General features: G+C 45.6%; 2 protein-coding genes across 2 annotated transcripts; one reads left to right on the top strand and one right to left on the bottom strand.

The window, feature by feature from the left end:
• Positions 1-26: 26 nt before the first annotated feature.
• LOC130372975 (TBC1 domain family member 8) lies at positions 27-19,410 on the top strand. Its single transcript, XM_056579156.1, has 20 exons — positions 27-418; positions 2,174-2,284; positions 2,385-2,503; positions 2,674-2,902; positions 3,354-3,594; positions 6,746-6,957; positions 8,657-8,847; positions 9,374-9,529; positions 9,864-10,014; positions 11,760-11,974; positions 12,527-12,644; positions 12,877-13,162; positions 14,183-14,318; positions 14,634-14,732; positions 14,878-14,946; positions 15,199-15,451; positions 15,624-15,689; positions 16,006-16,092; positions 16,209-16,312; positions 16,498-19,410. The coding sequence occupies exons 1-20, from the start codon at positions 292-294 to the stop codon at positions 16,882-16,884; spliced, it is 3,357 nt and encodes a 1,118-aa protein (XP_056435131.1). The 5' UTR covers positions 27-291; the 3' UTR covers positions 16,885-19,410.
• On the bottom strand, positions 19,356-22,246 carry LOC130372980 (60S ribosomal protein L31). The gene is made up of 5 exons (XM_056579162.1): positions 22,139-22,246; positions 21,486-21,592; positions 20,819-20,944; positions 19,514-19,626; positions 19,356-19,424 (listed from the first exon to the last, which is right to left on the bottom strand). The coding sequence occupies exons 2-5, from the start codon at positions 21,590-21,592 to the stop codon at positions 19,393-19,395; spliced, it is 378 nt and encodes a 125-aa protein (XP_056435137.1). The 5' UTR covers positions 22,139-22,246; the 3' UTR covers positions 19,356-19,392.
• Between the last annotated feature and the right edge of the window lie 73 nt (positions 22,247-22,319).

Raw genomic sequence — 22,319 nt, 5'->3', positions numbered from 1 at the left:
CAGAGGGAATGAGAGCTTGGAGAAAATGCGGAAATAAGTCGCCACTGGCTGTTGTGTGTACTACTTACACACACCCATGGTTGACTGTACTTCTGCATACTAGACATCCACGGTCCACTTCCACAGAGGGCGTGAGTGAAACCATGAGCGGAGAAAGTGCATCACTGCGGGACGCCCAGAGCTCCGCAAACCGCGTCTCCTTCTCCCTTTAAATCCTCCGGTGGGTCTGTTTGTTTTTTAAACACCACAACACAGCATCGACCTGCCGGGTGTCCGGCCTGGCCGTGGATCATGTGGCTGAATCCAGAGGAAGTTTTGCTGAAAAACGCGCTGAAGCTTTGGGTGACGGAGAGAAGCAATGATTTCTTCCTCCTGCAACGACGCCGAGGACACGGAGACTCTGGGGGCAAACTCTCAGGTAAACAAACCAAGACAAAACCCTAACCAACACCCTTCTCATGTGGCCTCAGGGCCACCAAGCAAACACCTGGTCTTCTCACGATTATTGGCTACATTCTTCTCTACATTGTTGTCTGTCCCGCTTTCGGTGCTTTCCAGCCCCCCCCCCCCCCCCCTCCGATGAGCGTTTATCTTCTGGGAGCTTTTACAGTTTTCCGTCTTGGGAACAGGATATATCACTATGTCTAAGGTAGGGGCGACTGTTATTGGGTCGTTGACTACCTGTTGATCAGGCGTGCGCGCGCGCGCGCGCGTGTGTGTGTGTGTGTGTGTGTGTGTGTGTGTGTGTGTGTGTGTGTGTGTGTGTGTGTGTGTGTGTGTGTGTGTGTGTGTGAGTGTGTGTGTGTGAGTGCGTGCTTGTGATCTTGTTCCACTCATCACATCCTCTGTGAATTTACCTTGCAGAGAAACTGAGGAACTTACTGACAACTTCCTATTATATTCTCCAAGCTCTAAACTGTACAGTACTGTTCTGGGACTTTCTGGGCTTTCCAGTGACATGTGAGCTGAGTTCAGGCCAGAGCAGCTTTATTACATAAAAACGTTATTACATTATTCTGTGATTCAGTTTCATCACTCTGCTACTATGGAAACCCCATCCCAGCTCTATAGGCTCTATACATAGGCTCTGTACTGTGCAACTAATTAGAGTACATTTGAACTCTCTACTTTTTCATTCTCTGAGTATGTTTCCACTCACTTTTATCTTAACTGTGTGACTATGACTCTGTCTGCACCTCTGATCGAGTCCCGGCCCGGAACCATTACAACAGGCTGATCTATTACCTGTACACACAAGGAAGGGAGTGCATGTGTGTGAAGATAACCACATACAGCTAGAGGGGTATTCTATGGTGCAGGAAAGGAACAAGAAACAACATATAAATCCTGTTGATGTGTGAGAAACAAAAGACCGGCTGGCTTCACATCTCTCTAGCTCCCACCGTCGACGTGGGAACGCCAGTGATCCCCAACATCTGGGACCCAAAACCTTGTACACTGGCAGACTGGACTGGAAATAGAGTGTAAACCGACATTATGTTGTTTAATATAGACATGTTCAAATGTAGTTCAACAGTTGGACTTTTTTGCAAGCATACAGATTAGTTTAAGATTAGATTAGGTGTACTTTTTGTTTCCCAGACAGAACATTCGGATGCCACAGCAGCTAGAGGGGTATTCTATGGTGCAGGACTGTCAAAACACATACTGTACTGTAGTTTAACATAATTTCGGCCCTATAAATACACATACTTTAAATATCACAGACCAGACCAGACTGGGAGCCGACAATTATCAAACGCATCATATTTCCAAGATGTTTTAAAGGTAGTAGTAGCAACGTTTGTAATAGTGGTCTCTTACGCATGATCACAGTTCACATGAATGACCAGGACCCAGTTCAACCAATCAGATGTTCTTCTGCTTCTCAAACAATACTTAATTACTATCTCGAAAGTGTCAAGTATTTAATACTATTAGAGATCTTGATTAACAGTGCGGTGTGTTGACCGATGTTTTTATTACTCCCCGTAAACGCAATGGCTGTTATTAACTGAATGATCGCTAGCATTTCTATCAACATAAATAATAAAACATGTACCAAACTCTTTTGGTTGGTACCCAAAAAAGGGACTGTTTTGTCACCAAGCCCTAGATGATACCGTTTCCTGTCCGGTGTGATTGTGACATCATATCCTGTGATTTATGGCAGGTCTCCTGGTGGGTGCGCTGGACACGATGCTGGACTCCAACGCCAGGGTCACGCCCTTCAGGATCCTCCACCAGATCCCCTGCTCCCAGGTCAGCTGGGTCATCGCTAGTGGTACGACCCGTCTATCTGTCTGCTACACCCATATTCCTGTTCATCTACGGTATTGACGGCCTGATGTAGTTGACTGCTGTCTGGGGGTTTTGTCCTCTAGGGGCCACCATAGAGGAGGTCAGCCGCCACTGGGACTGGCTGAACCACAATGTTCTCCACTTGCTCTCGGTTTTCGAGAACAAGGCCGACATCTCCAGCTTTGTTAAAGGGAAGGTCAAGGTGAGGTTGCACTGCAAGTGCAAAACTTATTCCCATTAATCACACCCTGGTCACACCCAAACACAGTCTTCTCTGTTGGTACCAGAGGATTGTTACCTTGTCGTGACGGATGCTGTTGGTTTCCTCCTCGATATCTCTCGCCCTCTCCGCTCTCCTGTCCTCCTCTGCAGGGTCTGATAGCGCAGGAGGCGCGGGGTCGACAGACGGCCCAGGAGGAGGACCCGGAGCGCTTCCGGGAGGCGCTCCAGAAGTTCAAGCTGCACTTCGGCCTCCCGCCACAGGAGGTGCTGGTGGCGCAGTTCCCCTGCTGCTGCTGGAAGGGCCGGGTCCCACGCCAGGGCGTACTGTACCTCAGCACCAATCACATGGCATTCTACTCCTTCCTGCTGGGCAAGGAAGGTCTGTACCGCAACTATGTCCCCCCTAGCCTCCTTTGTAGAAACACGCTAATAAAACAAATATAAATAATTATTCAGAATCTGAATCATCATCCGAAATGTAAGTGCCAAGTGTACAAAGAGTTGATCGTGGTTCTTATATATAATAACTATATATACAACTCGCTAGTACCACTAAGAGGCCTAAACTTTGACCTGCTGTAGTTCAATTAAATATGGTACCATTAATGTTTGACCTTAAACCTGTTTTAGTTCTATTATTTGCCACTGTAAGGAATGACCTTTGCTCTGCTGTAGCTTAATAAATCGTATCTCCACTGTAAAGATTTACCTTTGACCTGCTGTTGCGACATAAATCGTAGCCCCCACTGTAAGATTTGTCCTTTTGACCATTTATAGTGATATTAGCGACATTGTGAGGTTGACCTTCAACCCTTCTGCCCTCCCCGTAGTAAGGTTTGTGGTGCCGTGGGCGGAGGTGAGACGGGTGGAGCGTGTGTCCGCGGGCCTGATGACGGAGGTGGTGCGGGTGGGCACCAGGCAGCGGCAGCGGGACTTCTCCATGTTCCTGAACCTGGACGAGGCCTTCGGGCTCGTGGCCCAGCTGGCCGACATCGCCCTGCGGAGGCTGCTGGACAGCGAGGGTCTGGAGCTGGACCGCTCGCTGCAGCAGCCCACCCGCATGACCAAGAGGTGAGCGACTCTGCTACTGTCGTCGGGTCCGTACTGTACTGCCATCTAATCGCATCTGGGGTTGGACCGCTTGCTGCTGTTGCCATGAACGCACCTGAGATCCAGAGGTCACCGTCAGGTTTAATATAGTATGATGGCCTCACTAATCACAATCTATAATCTAATCCAATTAGATTATAGATTGAATCAACTGTAATATCATCTATAATCTATAAAATGCAGTTGAATGTAATCAGGAGCGGGACTGCACACTACAGTAGCCCGCAAGCATCACCAAGAGGTCAACGCCTAGTCAAATCTAATCTGTAATCCAATCTACTGTAATCTAATCGACCCTTCTGTAATCTAATGTAATCTACTGTAATTGTATCTTTAATTATATTCAATCTAATCTGGAGCTGTACTGCATGCTGCAGCAGCCCGCACTCAATAACTAAGAGGTAAGCATCAGGTTGCCTATGCTATCATCTACTCTAATCTAATCTGTGATCTAATTTGACTAATCAAATATAATTTAAAGTAGTCTGGTCCACTCTGCAAAATATTTTCTAGATTAAATACGACATGTGTTAGAGGTGACCACTTCCTTCTGCAAAATACCGTCAGCATCAGCAAGTCAGCCTTGACTACCAGTAGAGCACATCACTGCATTTGATCAGATGTTTAAATAACTAAAATAATAAAAATATAAAGTTCTGGGTTTCTACCTATAGTATACTGTAGACGTACTGTGGGGTCGAATTAGCTCAGGAGGATAAGCGGGTTGCAGGTTGCTAGTTCAATCCCAAGTGCCTCCTAGTTGAGTACTGAGGTGGCAGGACGCCCAACCCTAACTGCTCCGGTACAAAGGGTTGTAAGTCGCTCTGGATAAAGCGTCTGCTAAATGCCCTACATTGAAATTGAATGTCACCAGTAAAAGTAAGTAAAACTTACATTGAAAATAAGAACTTAGAATAACCAACCAATTTTATCTATGACAGTGAATGAAGAACAGAACCGAGAGATTACCACACATTGAGGGCCCAGATAAAATTAGAGAACTATGAAAAACATTCAGAGTCAAACATGTGGATAATGGGGTTAGCTACCTAGAAATAGCTGTTTAACCAACTAGTTAACAGATGTCATCCGCTTGGAGGAGGAAGATGGGGATGAGGGTCAGCAAGGGAAGGAGAAGGACAAGGAAGACAAAAGTTAGGTGGGAGAGGAGGAGGTGGAAGAGTAGGAGGGATGAGGTGGAGGACAAGGAGGAGGAGGAGGAGGTTGAGTGGGGGGGGGGGGGGGGGGGGGGGGGGGGCAGAGGTTGCAGACAAGGAGGAGGAGAGCGGTTGGTGTTGTCAGGTAAACCTGTGGTCAAAGTGTTTGGGAGGGAAGAGACGTTTGTTTCCAAGCATGATGACTCCCTGGAGTCTAGAGAAAACCAGCTCTTACATACGATGAACCTTTCAAAAGGTTGATTGTTTGTAAAAAAAACAACAACACTTTTAATACGGACAGAGCATTGGGCTGTGCCGGGGTCAGCTGCAGTTGTTGAGCCTCTTCCCTGTGTGTTTATTCATTGTTGAGCTCTTTGGTTTGCTCTTCCGTTTCCTCCTTGTGTGTCGGGTGTCGTGCTGGTCGTAGAGGCCGTCTGACACTCATTGTTCAGGACGGGTTTATTATTAGATCTGTGGGATTCGTGACCGTATCCTGATCTAATGAAGGAACTCCCTGTCTGAGCTGGACAGACGGCCGAAGGTGTGAATAATTACATAGCCAAGAACAAGCATGTGTATGTCTGTCTGCGCAAAAGTCATAGTACTTTCTTTTATGACTATCAGCTGGTTGAGTCAAGTCGTGCAAAGAGCTACCTGTGGTCCAAACTTGTCCACAACTCTTTGCATAGAGCTGTGTCCTTGTGAAATTGGAGATCATTTTAAAATACCACCATCAGTTTAGTCATGGGGAACAACAGGAAACAGAATAGATTACACGATGGAGAGGAACTACCAAAGCACAGCTACATTGATTCAAATGTATTCTTAGCTACGGGAAGATGGGTGGATAACTGGTACTGTCTGCTCTCTATCAGCTGTTACTTCAGCTACAATCCATGGCTGAAACCTTCACAGCAACCCCACCTTGGTAATTAGCATGCACGTCTGGCCCTTAACCTAGTTAATAGTTTAGTTTCTCCAGTTGTCATCTGATACTCAGTCATGGGAGAGTGCCTTGTAGTTCTGCATTAACCCGGGCTTCCGTTTGTAGGGCATTCCTTCTGTCAATAATCATACATTTATTTTTGCATAAATAACTCATTTGCATATACATTTATACTACACTTAATGTGTATATACAAATATTTTCTGTGTATTCTTTGTAGTTTTATAATCTATTATATGTTTATTTATTATGTTAGGCTTCAATTCTCTACATCTTCCGACTCTAACTATAAACTTGTGTATTGGTTGTTTATCTGGAGTAGAAGGATTCTAGGGATATTTAGGTCACTTCCATGTTTAAAAATTTAACTTCTTACCCCCCCCCCCCCTTCCTTCCATGAGCTGTGGCTGGGGGTAGGGGTGTGTCCCGGGGGTAGGGTTCTGTCCCGGGGCTCTGGGCCATGGTTCTTCTCTGCTCTCTCTCTTATAAAACGTCAAGATGGATAGCGATGAGGGCCAAGGAATTACTTCTAGTTGGCAGAGATACAAAGTTGAGGGAGATCACTATAGTTGAATCTACTATATAAATACTGTTACTGCATCTACTGTTTATCTATTATAATTGTCTGCACTGCCGATATTACAAAAGAACAAAGGAACAAAGCACTATCATGTTTTATAGTTGTGATTTTGTACTATGTTTGTCCAGCCTCACTTGTTGTAGGACCCATTGGGTAAAAGCTGCTAAACGTCGAAATTTAATGTTTTCTACTACACCGGTGTGCTACAGTCTGAACAGAGGGGCGCTGGGGCGGCACATGCCCAACATTGGACCAGTCCCCCCGAGTGCCACCCCGTCTCAATCTGGCATATAAATAAAATGAGTTCCTTTTGTGGACTTTGTGTTTTCATTTTGTTTGTATGTGATCAAAGCCCAATGCAGCGTTTTATTTGGTCACAAACCATTTGGTCTTAAGTATCCCGGGGCCTAACTCTCTGTCCCCCCCCAGGGTTCTGGAGGAGCAGGCTCTGAGGGAGTACGTCCTGGCTCTGTTCTGGCTGCCCCGGGCCGAGCGGCTCCACGAGGTGGCCTCCTGCTCCGTGTGGGCCCCCCACGCCCGCACGCACACGGCCGGGACGCTCTACACCACCGACAGCTACCTCGGCTTCTCCGGCCGGGGGGAGGGCAGCTGTCTGCTGCTCATACCCCTCTGTGAGGTACCTAAACCCTAGAACCCCCATCACACTCCCTGCACCTGTCCGAAGCACCTGAAACCACTTATGACACGCAATAACTGTCTGAGGGACTTGGACACACTTATAACACACATGTCACACACCGTGCCCCTGTATGAGGTAGCTGTCCTATATACTCCCCTATAACCCAATTTACCTCAGTCTGAGTTACCTAAACACACCTGCTATTATAACACACCTTACTTTACCTCTGTCTGTAGTACCTACGACTGACCTTACCTCTGGCTGAAGTATCTAAACAAATCTGGACCATACCATACACCTGTTTCAGCTATCTAAACACACCTAACTGGTTATAAACAACCTCTTGAGACTCAACGGTGCATCCCTAGATGTCAGAGCAACCCGTAAAGGTCACACAATCGTCACGGCATGATTTGTTCTAGATATGAACAGGGGTGGATAGTCAGGACATGGTGTGTGACCATTTTAAGTTTATTTCCTTGTCTGTAAGGTTATTTGTGTTCAGAGGCGTCTTGTCGGCCTTACTGGAAGTGGAGATTATTGTTTTCAGGAGATTATGGTTACTCATTTACCCGGCCTGCCCCACTTTCTCCCTCACAAACCAGTTTTTCTTCCCATGAGATTTCCCAAGGGGAAGTGATATATGTTTTATTTGCTGTATGAATAATACGGGTTGTTCAACAAACTGGTTAAAGCCTAACACACAGTGGCTTTAAAAATGAAACCCGGTGTCTCAGGTTTTGTCTGAAGTGAACTCTGTACCGGTGACAGTTAGTCATCTAGGGGCATCAGTAGTCACACCTGGACGTTCACACATCCTTCTCTTAACACAGGATCTCTCTCTGTGTGCTAAACACACACACAGAGAGGAACACACGACTCAGAAATGTGGGCACATAATTCCTATTTTATTAATGAAAATCGTTGTTGAAATCGATGTTGTATTATTACCCCAACATACCATATTTTACCGCACCATACCTTTAAATATGTTGACAATTAGAACATTAATAACATTAATTTTCTAATAAATTAATTTCAAGGCACCAAAGGGACTTTGGTGGCTTAGACAGCCATGCTGGTACAAAGCCAGTGTCCTGGACTTAGCTCCCCTACTTCTGTTTTTTTTTGTGACCAGTCGGTGCCAGGAGCTCGGTTAAACGGCTCATTAATGAAAAGCCCAACATACCTCATAAAGACTTCACCAAATTGCTAGCCTGACATTGCCAGACTTGTTCTCAAATGATCTGGAACCTCTCAGTACATTTTTGATTTAAAAGGGGCGTAATCAACTATCAGAAACCTGTGGCTCTGGACACAATTGATTAGACCTCCAACCATTCAGAGCAACCAAATGCGTTACATATAAACGCAACTCTCCTATAGGGCGCTCCCTGTATAGTCATCATATTAAACATATTGCATAAATGTTTGAGATTGGCCCGACCTAGTCCAGGTCTGCTGGAAATTGGTCTGAATTTGAGTCGGGGGCAAGAAGCATGTGCCAGAGTAAGTAGGAACTCCCCAGCACCCTCAGTAGGGAAAAAGAGAAACCATGAGAAGGAAGAGCCAAGGGAATGAATCCCTCCTTTTAGCGATGGCTAGGAGGGTAGAAGTTGCTGCGATAACCTTATCACATTCCAGAAGGTACCCCCGCTGATCGTTAAAGCACTTTCCTGATGTCTGTTGTGACCAGGTACTGTCGATAGAGAAGGCCGAGAGCTCCAGCCCGCTGCCCAACCCGGTGATAGTGAGCATTCGAAGTAAGAAGGCCTTCCAGTTCATCGAGCTGCAGGACAGAGATGACCTGGTGGTCAGCCTCAACGACCGGCTCAGAGCGCTGCAGTGGAAACACTCCATGTATGCCAACAAACCTGCCCGGAAACCACTGGTACGTACACAACACAGCTTCCTCCCTCTGAGTGAAGTATAGTGGGTACTAATGTTCTAGGTATGGAACATAGCATTATTTAAGGAAACCTTCATATGAAAGTGCATGATTCTTTTCCTTGTGGTTTTCCATTTAGTAAAGTTCCTCAGGGTACGCTTTTAATAAGGTTTAGGTTTTTTAGGTCCCCTTATTGTCTCCCTACTGAAATAGTTGTGAATCAATTGTAATAGTGCCTCTTAATCACAGTTACAGTCTCAAAGGGCTTCATGGGCCCAACATTATATACAACTCTCTCTTACCCTAAGTCTGAACATTTTGAACGATAGTTATACTATATTATATAAGTTACAATACATATACAGACCTCGCAAAATGTGACCTTAATAGGTGTTTTTGCATGATTAATAAAATGACAAAATCCTGTTTTTGTGAATCAAACTTAAGAGATTCCAACCAATTTATAAAGTCTGCCAAAACCTATAGGCAACCCTTGAGACCATCTCTGAGCCTGGTGTTTCCCTTGCAGAGCCCCCAGACACCCTACTACACCTTCTACTATGACACGGGCTGCTCCGACGAGGAGGAGGTGGAGGAGCAGGTGCTGCGCAACACCGTCAACACAGAGGCCCTTATGACCGCCTTCAACCACGGGCTCCATGGAGATAACAACCTCCACAGCAAGGTACACACTCCTTTACCAAGAGTCCTCCATGGAAACCCAGTGGGACCGAGTGTCGAAGGATTAGACTGAACCGGACTGGTTTTATTTGTGTATGCGTTCTATTTTTCTGATCATATCTAATCTAGTTGAATACATCCTATCAAACCTAATCTAGACTCATCTAGACGAGTGTAGTCTAATTCTAATATCGATTTGATTGTAATTCTCACAGGAAAGCTATTACCTGATTTGAATGCTGATCACATGGCATTCATGTGTGTTTGTTTGTATGTGTGTAATAATGGTTCAATATATGTGTGTATTAATATACGTGTGCAAATGATTGTTTGTGCAGAGTATGGAGGAGCGTCTGCTGCAGCTGTGGGAGGATCACTTCAGTGAGTTCGGACGCGGCGTCCACATGTTCCGCACCGACAGGATGGACAGGCTGGTTGCTATGGGGATCCCAGACTCACTGAGAGGAGACCTTTGGATGACCCTATCTGGTAACAGCTGCTGCTTGTGTGTGTGTGTGTGTGTGTGTGTGTGTGTGTGTGTGTGTGTGTGTGTGTGTGTGTGTGTGTGTGTGTGTGTGTGTGTGTGTGTGTGTGTGTGTGTGTGTGTGTGTGTGTGTGTGTGTGTGTGTGTGTGTGTGTGTGTGTGTGTGTGTGTGTCGTACCAGATGATCGCTGATCAGGTGTAAAGAAGGTGTGTGTGCATTAGCTTATTTATTTTGTATGTGTATTTGCACACACACAAAAACACACATTGGGTCAACTTTCCGTGTGTGTGTGTGTGTGAACGCCCATGTGTGCACTCGGTTTCTCATCTCTTCTAACCCTATTTAAAATAGATTAAAAAAAAATACTTTTTGGGCTGAGAGCTCGAGGCAGGAGGCGCAACTTTGTGATACTTTTTTAGTAGCCGTCGTGTATAAGCGTTATAAAGAGCGATGTTGTGTGTGAAGTGCACCACACAACGTGGCCTTATACAGTACTATACGTGTCTGAAAAGCAGAACCCTCTTTCGGACGCAGCCATCAACTTCGACAACTAGATATGTTCGTCCACAAATGCACACACACACTTCCACACCGGGGTCCCTTGAAGAGTATTCTAAAATGCATTTTTGCGGCTACCAAATGATGCTACCTGCGTTTGGAACTGTTAGGCGAAGACACTGCCACTTCATCAAAAGTCTCTCTCCGTGCCCCCATCTCTTCATCTTTCTGTATCTGTCTCTCTCTCTTTCTCTCCTTCGTCCTCTATCTCTTTCTCCACATTACTATCTTCAAGTAGTATCTTCCTGTGTGTGGGTACGTGTGTGTGGATATTCCCATGCTGTGAGTTGTGCAATAAAGTAGACTTTGGTTTCTATGGAGATGGATCATGTCGGGACATGACTCTGTACACCTGATGTCATCCAAAAAAACCTGAATAGCAGCATTAAGCATATGGTAGAGAGAGGGGCTGCCCTGCCTCTAAAACCGCTGCTTATCAAGTGTTGTTCGTCAGGTGTTGCTTAGCAACCAGTATCTGATTTCTTTACACAGTTAAAAAACACTTGTCCCTTGTCGTCCTTTGGTTATTTATTCACAGAACGTTGGATACTCTAAGCAGGTTTACAATGTTATAAGCACAGCGTGGTGACGTGGTTAAGTCAAGTCAATTGTCATAGCGCCTCTACAGCGCAGTTACAGTCTCAAAGGGCTTCATGGGCCCCACATTATATACAACACTCTCTTACCCTAAGTCTCTCTTAGATTCAAAGGCAAAACTCCCCTGACCCAGAGGGAAGAAACCTTGAGAAGGAACACAGACGAGAACGGTTAGGAGGGCAATAGCTGCCATAAGAGGCAGACACGTACTGACATGTAAAACGTAATGCATAGCGAGCAAAAACAACTAAGATAACGTTGTGAGAACATGTTGTCATGGTGTCAGAATGTCATGAATGTGAACTAGTCTGTCTGTCTGGCAGACTGAAAGAGTCATCAAGAAGAACCAAACCCTGACATGCCTTCAAGAAGAGAAGACTCCCTCTGTAGGTCAAACATGCTATTGCATTCGTCACCTGTAACCTGGCTGACACGGTTACATACTGTTAAGGCGCCGATGTGACACACCCGTCCCCGCAAAGACGCGGTCAAGGTTTCATTTGTATGGAGTGAGTGACAGTGTGTCTCCGGGTGTTGTTCGGCCCAGGCCGGCCCATGTGTTCTCGGTAAGGAACGGTGTGTTCCTGTGTGCAGGCGCGGTGACGGAGCTGGCCTCCCACCAGGGTTACTACACCGACCTGGTGCAGCGGGCCATGGGCCAGAGCACCCTGGCCACAGAGGAGATCGAGAGGGACCTCCACCGCTCCCTCCCTGACCACCCCGCCTTCCAGAACCCCACCGGCATCGCCGCCCTCCGGAGGGTGCTCACCGCCTATGCCCACCGCAACCCCAAGATCGGATACTGCCAGGTAGACCACTCCCCCCGCCCCCCTCCCATCCACTATGGACAGTTACACCCCCATGGGACTTCGATGCACACCGTCATCCAACCTGCCCCTCATCCACCCTCTCCACTCACCCTCCACATCCACCCTCTATACCCAACCCCCACATCCAAACAACTACACACCCAACCTCCTGCCCCCCACATCCATCCTTCTGCACATCATGCACCTCTCACAACTGACCTCTAATCCAACTTGTGCTGACCTTATGACCTCCGTGTCCCTAGTCTATGAAGACCCACCTTGTGCTGACCTTATGACCTATGTGTCTCTAGTCTATGAACACCCACCTTGTGCTGACCTTATGACCTCTGGTGTCTCTAGTCTATGAAGACCAACCTGGTGCTGACCTTATGACCTCTGTGTCTCTAGTCTATGAAGACCAACCTGGTGCTGACCTTATGACCTCTGTGTCTCTAGTCAATGAAGACCAACCTGGTGCTGACCTTATGACCTCTGTGTCTCTAGTCAATGAACACCCACCTTGTGCTGACCTTGTGACCTCTGTGTCGCTAGTCTATGAACATCGTGGCGTCGGTGCTGCTGCTGTACTGCCGGGAGGAGGAGGCCTTCTGGCTGTTGGTCGCTGTCTGTGAGAGGATGCTGCCCGACTATTTCAACCGCAGGGTCATAGGTGAGGGGTCAGGGGTCAAACCCACACAAAGAAACACAGTAAACTAGTTTAACAAACATTACATGCATTTTGTTCAATTAGTCAAGTTAGATTATTCTACTGGCCGACAATGGGAGATGCCCGGTACAACCACAGCTTACTACTGGTTATAAAAGGAGTTTGAACATCGTAGTGTGTCTGTGCCAGAGGTCTGTGTCCCTGGCCTGACCTCTGATCTCTGTGACCCCTACAGGAGCCCAGGTTGACCAGTCTGTGTTTGAGGAGCTGATCCGGGAGCGTCTCCCTGAGCTGGCGGAGCAGATCCCGGACCTGTCGTCGCTGTCGTCCCTGTCCCTGTCCTGGTTCCTCACCCTTTTCCTCAGCGTTCTGCCCTTCCCCAGCGCCCTCTGCGTGCTGGACTGCTTCTTCTCCCAGGGCATCCAGGCTGTCTTCCAGCTGGGCCTGGCTGTGATGCAGGCAAACGCGTCGCAGCTCAGTGCCAGCTCCGATGAGGGACAAGCCCTCATGGTGCTCAGCAGGTAACTCCATCGTGATTTAAACCGCGGTCTAAGCTTGTTAGACTGTCAAACAGGCTATTACAGAACATAGTATTTTTCTTTGTGATTATTGTTAATATTTCCTTCAAGATTAATTAAGGACTCTGCCCATGCATTAAGAGTCACCTGTATGTGGGAGGAGCTTAAGGTCTGATATTATTACACCTGTATGGGAGGAGCTAAAGTCTGATATTATAACACCTTTATGTGGGAGGAGCTTAACGTCCGATATCATAACACCTGTATATGGGAGGAGCTAAGAGCTGTTATTATAACACCTGTATGTGGGAGGAGCTTAAGAGCTGATATTATAACACCTGTATGTGGGAGGAGCTTAAGGGCTGATATTATAACACCTGTCTGTCGGAGGAGCTTAAAGGAGCATTTCACCGGTGGAGGCATGAATATGTATTGAAATTGGGTCCTATATGTAGTCTAATAATAATTTGGTGCCGTCTTCACTGAGAAAAGGCAGAAAGTGACTTTTTGGCGCTTGTGGATTGAAGACAACAACTCCCACCATGCACCACGATGTGCAGCTTCGCTGGCCACTCCCGCTGATCTAGATCAGCGGGTCCCACCCCCTTGTGCTTGTAGTCTCACGAGAATCCTCCCCTCTTACACTTCCTATTTACTTCTACGCAAAAATCGTGTTGGAAAGTGTTGGAGATCGATACGGATCTCTCCAGTCTCTCCAGAAAATAAGGGAATGATGCACGACCATTCAAAAATATGAGTGGTATTCTAATGATACAAAGCTTAATGGAAATGGGTGAAGTTTCCCTTTAAGAGCTGATATTATAACAGCTGTCTGTGGGAGGAGCTTAACATCTGACATTTTAATACCTGTATGTTGGTGGAGCTTAACATCTGATATTATAACACCTATATGTGGGAGGATCTTAAGAGCTGATATAACACCTGTCTGTGGAAGGAGCTGATATTATAACACCTCTGTATGTGGGAGGAGCTTATAACACCTGTCCTGTTTGGTGGGTTTAGTTTTCTGGACCAGGTGAAGCTTGAGGAGGAGCCGGTTTCTCCACCTCTTTCACCACCTGCGATGGAGGAGAACAGCATCATCATCTCCCCCACTAGACCCCCCGTCATCACAGACCTCCTCATCGACTCCTACCAGGTAGTACTCGACTCCTCCATCCGGAATGTGATAGGATTCAGTCTCACTTTTAGGTTGGCTTAGAATCACAAACGGGTAGAGTACATTTACTGTACAAATACTGCTGTGTACATATGTCTTGATCAAGCACTTTTATTTTATTGACCCCATATATGTAAATTATTAGATAAATACACTCATTTTTAAACGTTTTGTTGTTCTAATTATGTGTACTGCTGTTGGTTGGAGCACAGTTCTTTTTTCTTTTGATCTTGTTGTGTTTCATTTAGATTGCATTGTGTGTGTTCTGACTGTGGTGTGTTTGTGTGTCACCAGAAATTCGGAGATCTGTCGGTGAGACAGCTAGAGAGACTCCGGTGTCGACACAGAATCCTCGTTCTGCAGGCCCATGAAGACACCAGCAAAGAGAACACAGTAGGACTTCCTCCTCCTCCTGTTCCATCTCTCTCTTCTTCCATCTCCTCTGTTATCCTCCTCTTCTTCACTCACTTTCCATTCTGACTCTCGTACTGTTGACCTGGCCCAATAAAGCACTGAACTCCTCCTCCCCCCCCACCAGCTGAGGGTCGTAACCCCTGAGGTGTCCATCTCCCCTGAGGACCTGGCTGACCTCTACGACCTCTTCAAGGTACTGTTTCTGTTCCCATACATTATCTGAAGGAAACCAGATCACTTAAATAATCGATCAATGAACTATCTTCTTCAGGGGGAACAATGCTTCACAGCGACAAGGGTCAATGTAAACCCCATTTGTGTAGGTCTGTATTGATATATTTGTGTATTTATTGTAAGTACAATTCTCTCTTCCTTCTCTTTATCTCCTCCTCTCTCTACTTATATCCATCTATCTCTCCATCTCCTCCCTCCTCACCCCCCCCAGACAGAGCACTTCATCACCCTCTACTGGGGGCAGGGCGGTGGTGCAGCGCTGGCTCTACAGCACCATGACCCGGGGAGGCCCTACCAGGAGCAGTACCGTCTGGGCCGCGCCCAGTTCCAGAGCCTGTACGGCCTGCTGGTGCCCTGGCTGTGTGAGCAGCAGCACAGCGACACTGTGGCCAACCGCACCTTCAACCTGCTGGACCAGGACAAGGACAACCTCGTCACCTTCAGAGAGTTTGCCGGCTGGCTCGGTAAGTTAGCCTGCGGTGTAGGCATGTTAGACTGCCGGCTAGATATGTAAGCTTGTTGCTGGCTGACATTAGCTGGCTGGCTAGTTTAGCCTGTTGGCTTTGAAAGATATGAATGCTGCATCAATATGACCAATGCTACTTGTGTGCTTAAGTTGCTCTATTTCTTTTTCAGACACACTTTACTGCGAGGATCTGAACGAGAGGATAAGACTGCTCTACTGCCTACACATTCCACCAGGTAACCCTCCCAACAGATTACATCCCACCGGTTAACACACTCAACCAGGTAACACACACTTCATCATGTATCACTATCCATGGTATAACACACTCCACCGGGTAACACACTTAACTAGGCATCACAGTCAACCAGGTAGGTAGCACAGTCCATCATGTAATACACAACACCAGGTAACACATTTCCGGATTCCGACTTCAGACGTGTTGTGTGTAGATCCTGGAAAGGAGATAACCTTGTGTGTGTGTGTGTGTGTGTGTGTGTGTGTGTGTGTGTGTGTGTGTGTGTGTGTGTGTGTGTGTGTGTGTTCTCCCAGCGCTGACTGAGACGGAGGAAGACTGCCGTGGGATGAAGGGTCCCGTGGTGTCCACCAACAGACCGCTGTATGTGGACCGTCCCCCAGGTATGTCGACTGGAATAATAACATTGACTTGTGAATGACTGAATGAGCCGTCGCTGTGCTGTCTGAACCAAACCCCTCCTTGATGGCCGCTTTGTTTACTGTCGTCCCGTGGTCAGTGGTATCAGAGGAGGTGACAGACTACCAGGAGCAACTGAAGCGCATGTTGAAGGACCTAATGAAGGAGAAGGATGCGGAAAAACCACTTCCACTCATGAACCAGGTATATCACACTACTTCACAATAAAAGCAACAATTTCCTCATTCAACAGACACTAACCACGTAATAGCCTTTCACAATAAAAGCACACACTCCACTCATTACTCAGATGCGAAACTTTTTTTTTGCATTTCACAATAAAAGTTCACACATCTTTCTGATCATGTGATCTTCCTTTTCCGGCCCAGCGTGAGTTCATCCAGTTCTGCAAGACGTTGTACAGCATGTTCCACGGTGACCCCGGCGAGAGCGAGCTCTTCCAGGCCATCGCCACGGTTACAAGCCTGGTGCTGCAGATCGGCGAGGTGGGCCACCGCGGGCGCCACCGCCTGGGGTCGGAGGTCAGCGACCAGGAAGAGGCGGGGCTTGGACAGGAAGTGGCAGTGACCCAGCAGGAGAAGGGGGAGGGGGAGCAGGACTGGATGGTGAGCTTCGCCCAGATCCTGGCCTCCCTGCTGACTGAAGCCCCTCTGGTGTTCTTCTTTGAGAAGCCTGTGGACCTGGCGGCTAAGATCTCCCAGGCCAAGGAGGTCCAGTACCACCAGAGGGCCGCCATACTGGCCCTCAATCGCTGAGCCAATCATCTCGCCGATCGCTGTAACCTTCCGTGGTAGGACCCCGTCGGAGGCCACACCTGGCCGACCAATCCAACGCCGAGAGTAAACCTAGCCTGCACCATGTAGCAAAGACCCCTGGTCTTGAATGTGTTCTGGAGGGTTGACCATCCAGAGGCCATTTGGGGAGGTGGCGGCTGCTAGGTGGGAGCTAGGGCTGCAAAATGGCTAGAGTTTCGGAGCTCAGCTGTGGAGCTCCAACAATACAAACATGGAAAGATACTGAATCCAACCAAATATACAACTCCTGTTCAATGCCCGAGTATTGGTGCCTTCTACTGGGATTGCCCTCATTAGGGTATGCTTCATCGGTTGTGTAAAGAAGGGTTCCTTGGGTCTTAAATTGGTCCAGTTCGTATTTCTAAAGTGTGCCACTCCAGTGTGCATAACTCTGGGAAGGTTTGACGACAGAACAGTGACTTAATTTAAACTAAAGCCCTTGAATCCATCCCATCATGTCCCTGCTACGTCCACCAATCAGAAAACAGTACACAACTAACGCTACTGCTGAATGTGAAAAAAATTAGCTTTCATTTTTGCCACTTTTTAAGAAACAAGCTGAGATGATACACACCAAATGTCAGGATATTATATTACTATATTTTGTACTTTAATTGTTTTCCTTTTTAATGCCTTCTACCTGTTTTACATAATGTAAATCAACATATACCGCCTGCATCTCCCTGACAAAACGGGAACAATTACTTTCTCCTACATTGCCTAATCTTCATCTAGACCAGGGTTCAGTGTTTATCATCCATATATTTACTGCCAAATGTTGCAGTTGTGCCTGAGAAGAAAGCTGTGATACTGAATCTGTGCCTGTTAGTCCGTCTGCTGTTCTGGTTCCATGTGTCAAAATGTTCTTTTGAGGACAACATTCAAACTGAACAACGGCAATGAGCTCTCCTGTGCCTGATAACTTTACGAGTATTTATTCCCTTAACTACTTTGACTAGTAGGACAATAATGGGAACGCCTCATCATGGAACACAATCATGTCAAGAATGGTTAGTGATAGTACGACCTCAGCTAGATTGTCAAAAATGTCACGTGTTGTTACACAATAAAACAAACCGAAAATCATTCGCATGTTCCTGCTGTATTATAAGTTGGATTGCTAATATATTTCCTCAAAGTAGCATAAAATGATAATAGGACATTAGTATTTAGTTGATACATATACAGTACAGTCAATTCGCTCAATTAGCTGTATTTTTGTTTTGTATCTATATTTAGTTCAAGCCTGGGTAAAACACTGCAGAGCTTCGGACCACAAAGAACAGGAATGAAAAGTCTTGATTGCGTGTCTGACAATTCAGATTTAAATTGACAACGACAACAATGACCATGTGTAAGGGGTTAGTGAAAATATTAATAAACTCCTACAATGAAGACGTATCGACATCCTTCATAGTGCTCCACTAATTGTCGTTGGATTTCAGGTGCTATACTGGTCAGGAGATAGATTGTGGAGCATAGAGTAAGCATGCTATGCTGCATCTGATTAGGGTGAAGCCGAAGTACATTGTATATGTTGAGGAGAAACACAGCGATGGATCCATTCTTCCAGGGATGGTTATGAGTGCAATGGATGCCATAATGAATTAAATAATAAGAATGAATATTGAGGTGTTGAAGCAACACAAGGACAACACAACTCTTTGGTTAAAATGTCTATCATGAAAATATGACATTTCATAATTCTCAGCAAGTGTGGTGACAAGCCACAAGCCGGCCCTATATCTATATATATATACACCATCCTGTCTTCAAAAATGACGCCTGCGGCCACCTGCATTTTCTTAACTTAATAGAAAATAGACTACTCTTTAAATAAGGGTTAGCCACTATGTGTGGCTTACCCTAGAGGAGAATGTATGTGTGTGTGTGTGTGTGTGTGTGTGTTTGTGTGTGTTCGCGCATTAGATAAACAATCATTGCTGCAGTGAGTAAAAGATGAGTGAAAAATAAAATGGCAAATGTAACCTGGTCTTTTAACATGTGTGGCAGAAGTTCAATATCTGGCGCATCTTCAGATAACATACGTGGTTCTCTAACTGCAGACGGACCGGCTTCTGATTGGTCAAACTGACCAAAGGGAGAGAAAGGAAAGAGGGTGGGGCAATTCTATCTCCGTGTTTGGTATCGTGAACAGGATTTTGTATATACGGGTGTTTTCATAATTTAATAAAATACATTCAAAAAATTATTTTTAAATGTAAAGCCACTTCATTTGTGTTTTCAACTCGTACCTAGGCTCTTTCAACAAGCTTTGCCGTTTGGACACAAGACGTGCAGGTTTGCTACTGTAAAATAAGATGACTTCCCCTAACTGCTACAGACCACTAGAACTGTTTTTTTAACCACTTACTGAATCGTATAATAAATAAATCAGGCAAACAGACAAGAGAAGCACACAGGATTCAGGATTCACAATTTACACATTTTATTTCCCCAGAAGGAAACCTAGTTCTCATCAACGTTGACTGTCTGCAGGCCTGGAGGAGAGGGAGAGAGAGGGGAGAGAGGTGTTAAATGCCAGTCGAATAAGAAAGCGCCTAAGAAAGCATTAGAACCCGAGGCTGACCTTTGCAGGTGGTGACGGGGACATATGTGACGAGGGTGTACAACTTGTTGGCAGAGTCCTCGTCTTCGTTACGCTTCCTGGACAGACGCACGCGGAGGCGGTATGGAACATTCCTGTATGGTTACAGAGATAAAAAGGTAAAAACGTCGGATATCCCTAATTTCTATACCAACGAAAATCATTTTTCCAGTACCCAGCAATTGAACTTGTGCCTTTGCCATTAATCATTCCTTCTTTTTCTGTCTGGGGAGGTCTTTCATTTTTTATCATCAAGATAATTTGAAAACATATGACTCCCAGCTCAATGGTTCTAGGTCTACCCGTAGGCCTCTTTAGGATGGCCTAACCCCTACCTGCTCCTTAATCATTGGATCTAAAGAAAACAATGAGAGTTCATTACGATAACCGTCTGCCTATGGTGATATACATGCCGTAAACAGCTTTTAAGCAGGAAAACACTTTATTCCAAAAACACCTTTTTTAAATGGGGCTCTCACTCTGATTAGAAATAACGTACCATCTTTAGCACAGAGGTCTGTAAGGTCTGCCTGACTCACCATATAAAAAGGTTATGCTGATAAGTACAGCATCACAAACACCCCCATGCAGAGCCTAAACGACAGCAGATGTGCAGATCACAGGGGGGGGTGAGCTGGCAGCTGGGGAGGGGGCTGAGCTCATGTGTCATGCCCATCCTTCTCTACAGGGGCTGAAATTCATCGGGTGGCCTCATCACTTCAGGCTCATTTGATCATTGTGTGAAAATGAAGAGTACAGTCAACCAGTTTGATGACATCAGACCTGCTTCATGTTACCAAGTGTCTCTGTTGCTCATTACTAGAAGCACAATGAACAGTTCCTTAGAGATCAATTGAGAACTGGTATTTGGACCACCATAATTTCCCTGTAGTGAGAGTTAAGCTAACTAACTACTAACAGATTGCAGTTATTCAGTTCCCTCTAGGATAATAATAGGGCCATTCAAAGAGCTGCAATGCATGCATCAAATTTAGGACTATTAACCAGCTCACTAGATTTGTTGAGATGCAAAGCTACATAAACAGTCGAAAAAGAGTTTCTCTCAAGATTTGATGCATCCTAACCTCATTTAACTGTATACTGCAATTCAAATGTATTGTAGCAGGACAGCATACCATCTGAGGAGTACGATTAAGTTTTCAAATGACATTTTTGTCACTGGACTTGCCCGGCTGAGGTTAAATGTGAATACACCCACCATAATATTAAGGGGAATGACAAAGAATGGACAGAATACTGAATATATATACCAGGGACTATCCTCACCTCACTCCCTTGGTCCAGACAGCCTTGTTGAGGCGCGTGTCGATGCGGACATCAGGTGTTCCCATCTCCTTAACTGCAAACTTACGGATCTCCTTGATGGCACGGGGGGCCCTCTTCTTAAACGAGCTGGAAAAACAGACAGTCAGACCCAGAATACAAGACTGCCGTCATCTCCTCAAACCCACTGGAAACACATGGAGAAACAGTCAGCCCCACAATTTTACATGTGCAATACTACTGCACAATATACATAATACTTTCAACTCAACCAATATGGATAACTGATCGCTGATATTGGTGAAAACATGACTTGGTAAATGGTCAAATTGATCAAATTAGTATAAATACAGTCCAACCCCATTGAAACAGCTTGACACATTTCTTAATAAAGCCCTGGACAAAAACAAGTAGAACCTTAGCAACTCATGATTCAAAAACATAAGCCAGCAATTAAAATGTACAGAACTGAATGATATAATTTCTTAATTAGGTACAATATAACCCCTAAACCACAATGTTGGCATAAGATTTGATGCAATAACTATGGAGTAGGCTAATGTTACCCTTCAACACCCGTTACTGACAACAGGTACACACACTAAACCATGACCTGTTCAGCTGAGCTCTACACACTAAAAGTTTCCCTACACCACAGGCAGACACTTACATGCCATGTATCCGCTTGTGGATGTTGATTGTGTATTCCCTGGTGACCACCTCATTGATGGCCGACCGCCCCTTCTTCTTCTCTCCTCCCTTCTTGTTGGGCGCCATCTGGAAAATGGATTTTACACTTAATTTATCCCAATGGAAATTGTTATTTAGACCAGCAATGGTTCAACGGGACAATGCTATCAACATGACTTTCACACGTTTTTAAATGGAGATGGGGCCCAATGTTTACAAATTGGCCTTGGATAACTCACGCTACCTGCTGGTAGGCTACAAGAGGTGCAGAAGTGCATTTGAGGTGAAAATCTGACTGGCTATTTTTCCATGACAGCTAAACAAAAAAAATGTATGGAGGGGTTGTTGTACATATGACATGTCAGCAAGTATCCGGGTTGGCGTTATCCTGTTGTAACGTTATCGGTGACATTTAATCTGTTAGGAGAATGGGCGTAGGATCTGCAATTGTAGCAATAGCTTTAATTTATATTAACTTTTATAAGCCAATCGATGTGCTTTGACCGCTAATAATGGATCGACAGTGAAAGTTTGTGGGTATAGATGCAAACGGGTTCCATTATTGTGGCGATATAATGTATCAGGGGGAGGATGAACGTTGATATACTGAATTGGACATTCCAACCTACTCACTCTGTCCAGGAATAGTCCGAAAGGAAGTTGCAAGGGTTCATGGGAAGGCAAACTGACATTTAAATGTTAATTTCCGGGTCAATTTAATATTATTGTGATGATCACAGCATAACTGTAAATATTTATAATTATATTTTTTATTTTAAAATAAATATAACGACCCTGTTTGAATAAGATATGA

This window comes from Gadus chalcogrammus, chromosome 20 (assembly GCF_026213295.1).
Source record: "Gadus chalcogrammus isolate NIFS_2021 chromosome 20, NIFS_Gcha_1.0, whole genome shotgun sequence".
Lineage (NCBI taxonomy): Eukaryota > Metazoa > Chordata > Actinopteri > Gadiformes > Gadidae > Gadus > Gadus chalcogrammus.
Note: the sequence above shows the minus strand (reverse complement) of the source record. Positions and strands in the feature narration are given on the sequence as shown.

What these genes read in the sequence shown, in the direction of transcription:
- LOC130372980 (XM_056579162.1), bottom strand. Translation starts at nt 21,592, where the DNA reads ATGGCGCCCAACAAGAAGGGAGGAGAGAAGAAGAAGGGGCGGTCGGCC. An exon ending in CACAAGCGGATACATGGCAT is followed by an intron (nt 20,945 to 21,485) that starts GTAAGTGTCTGC and finishes CTGTTTTTCCAG; the next exon opens with CTCGTTTAAGAAGAGGGCCC. An exon ending in GTCTGGACCAAGGGAGTGAG is followed by an intron (nt 19,627 to 20,818) that starts GTGAGGATAGTC and finishes GTAACCATACAG; the next exon opens with GAATGTTCCATACCGCCTCC.
- LOC130372975 (XM_056579156.1), top strand. Translation starts at nt 292, where the DNA reads ATGTGGCTGAATCCAGAGGAAGTTTTGCTGAAAAACGCGCTGAAGCTT. An exon ending in CATACCCCTCTGTGAGGTAC is followed by an intron (nt 6,958 to 8,656) that starts CTAAACCCTAGA and finishes GTGACCAGGTAC; the next exon opens with TGTCGATAGAGAAGGCCGAG. An exon ending in CCAAGATCGGATACTGCCAG is followed by an intron (nt 11,975 to 12,526) that starts GTAGACCACTCC and finishes CTGTGTCGCTAG; the next exon opens with TCTATGAACATCGTGGCGTC.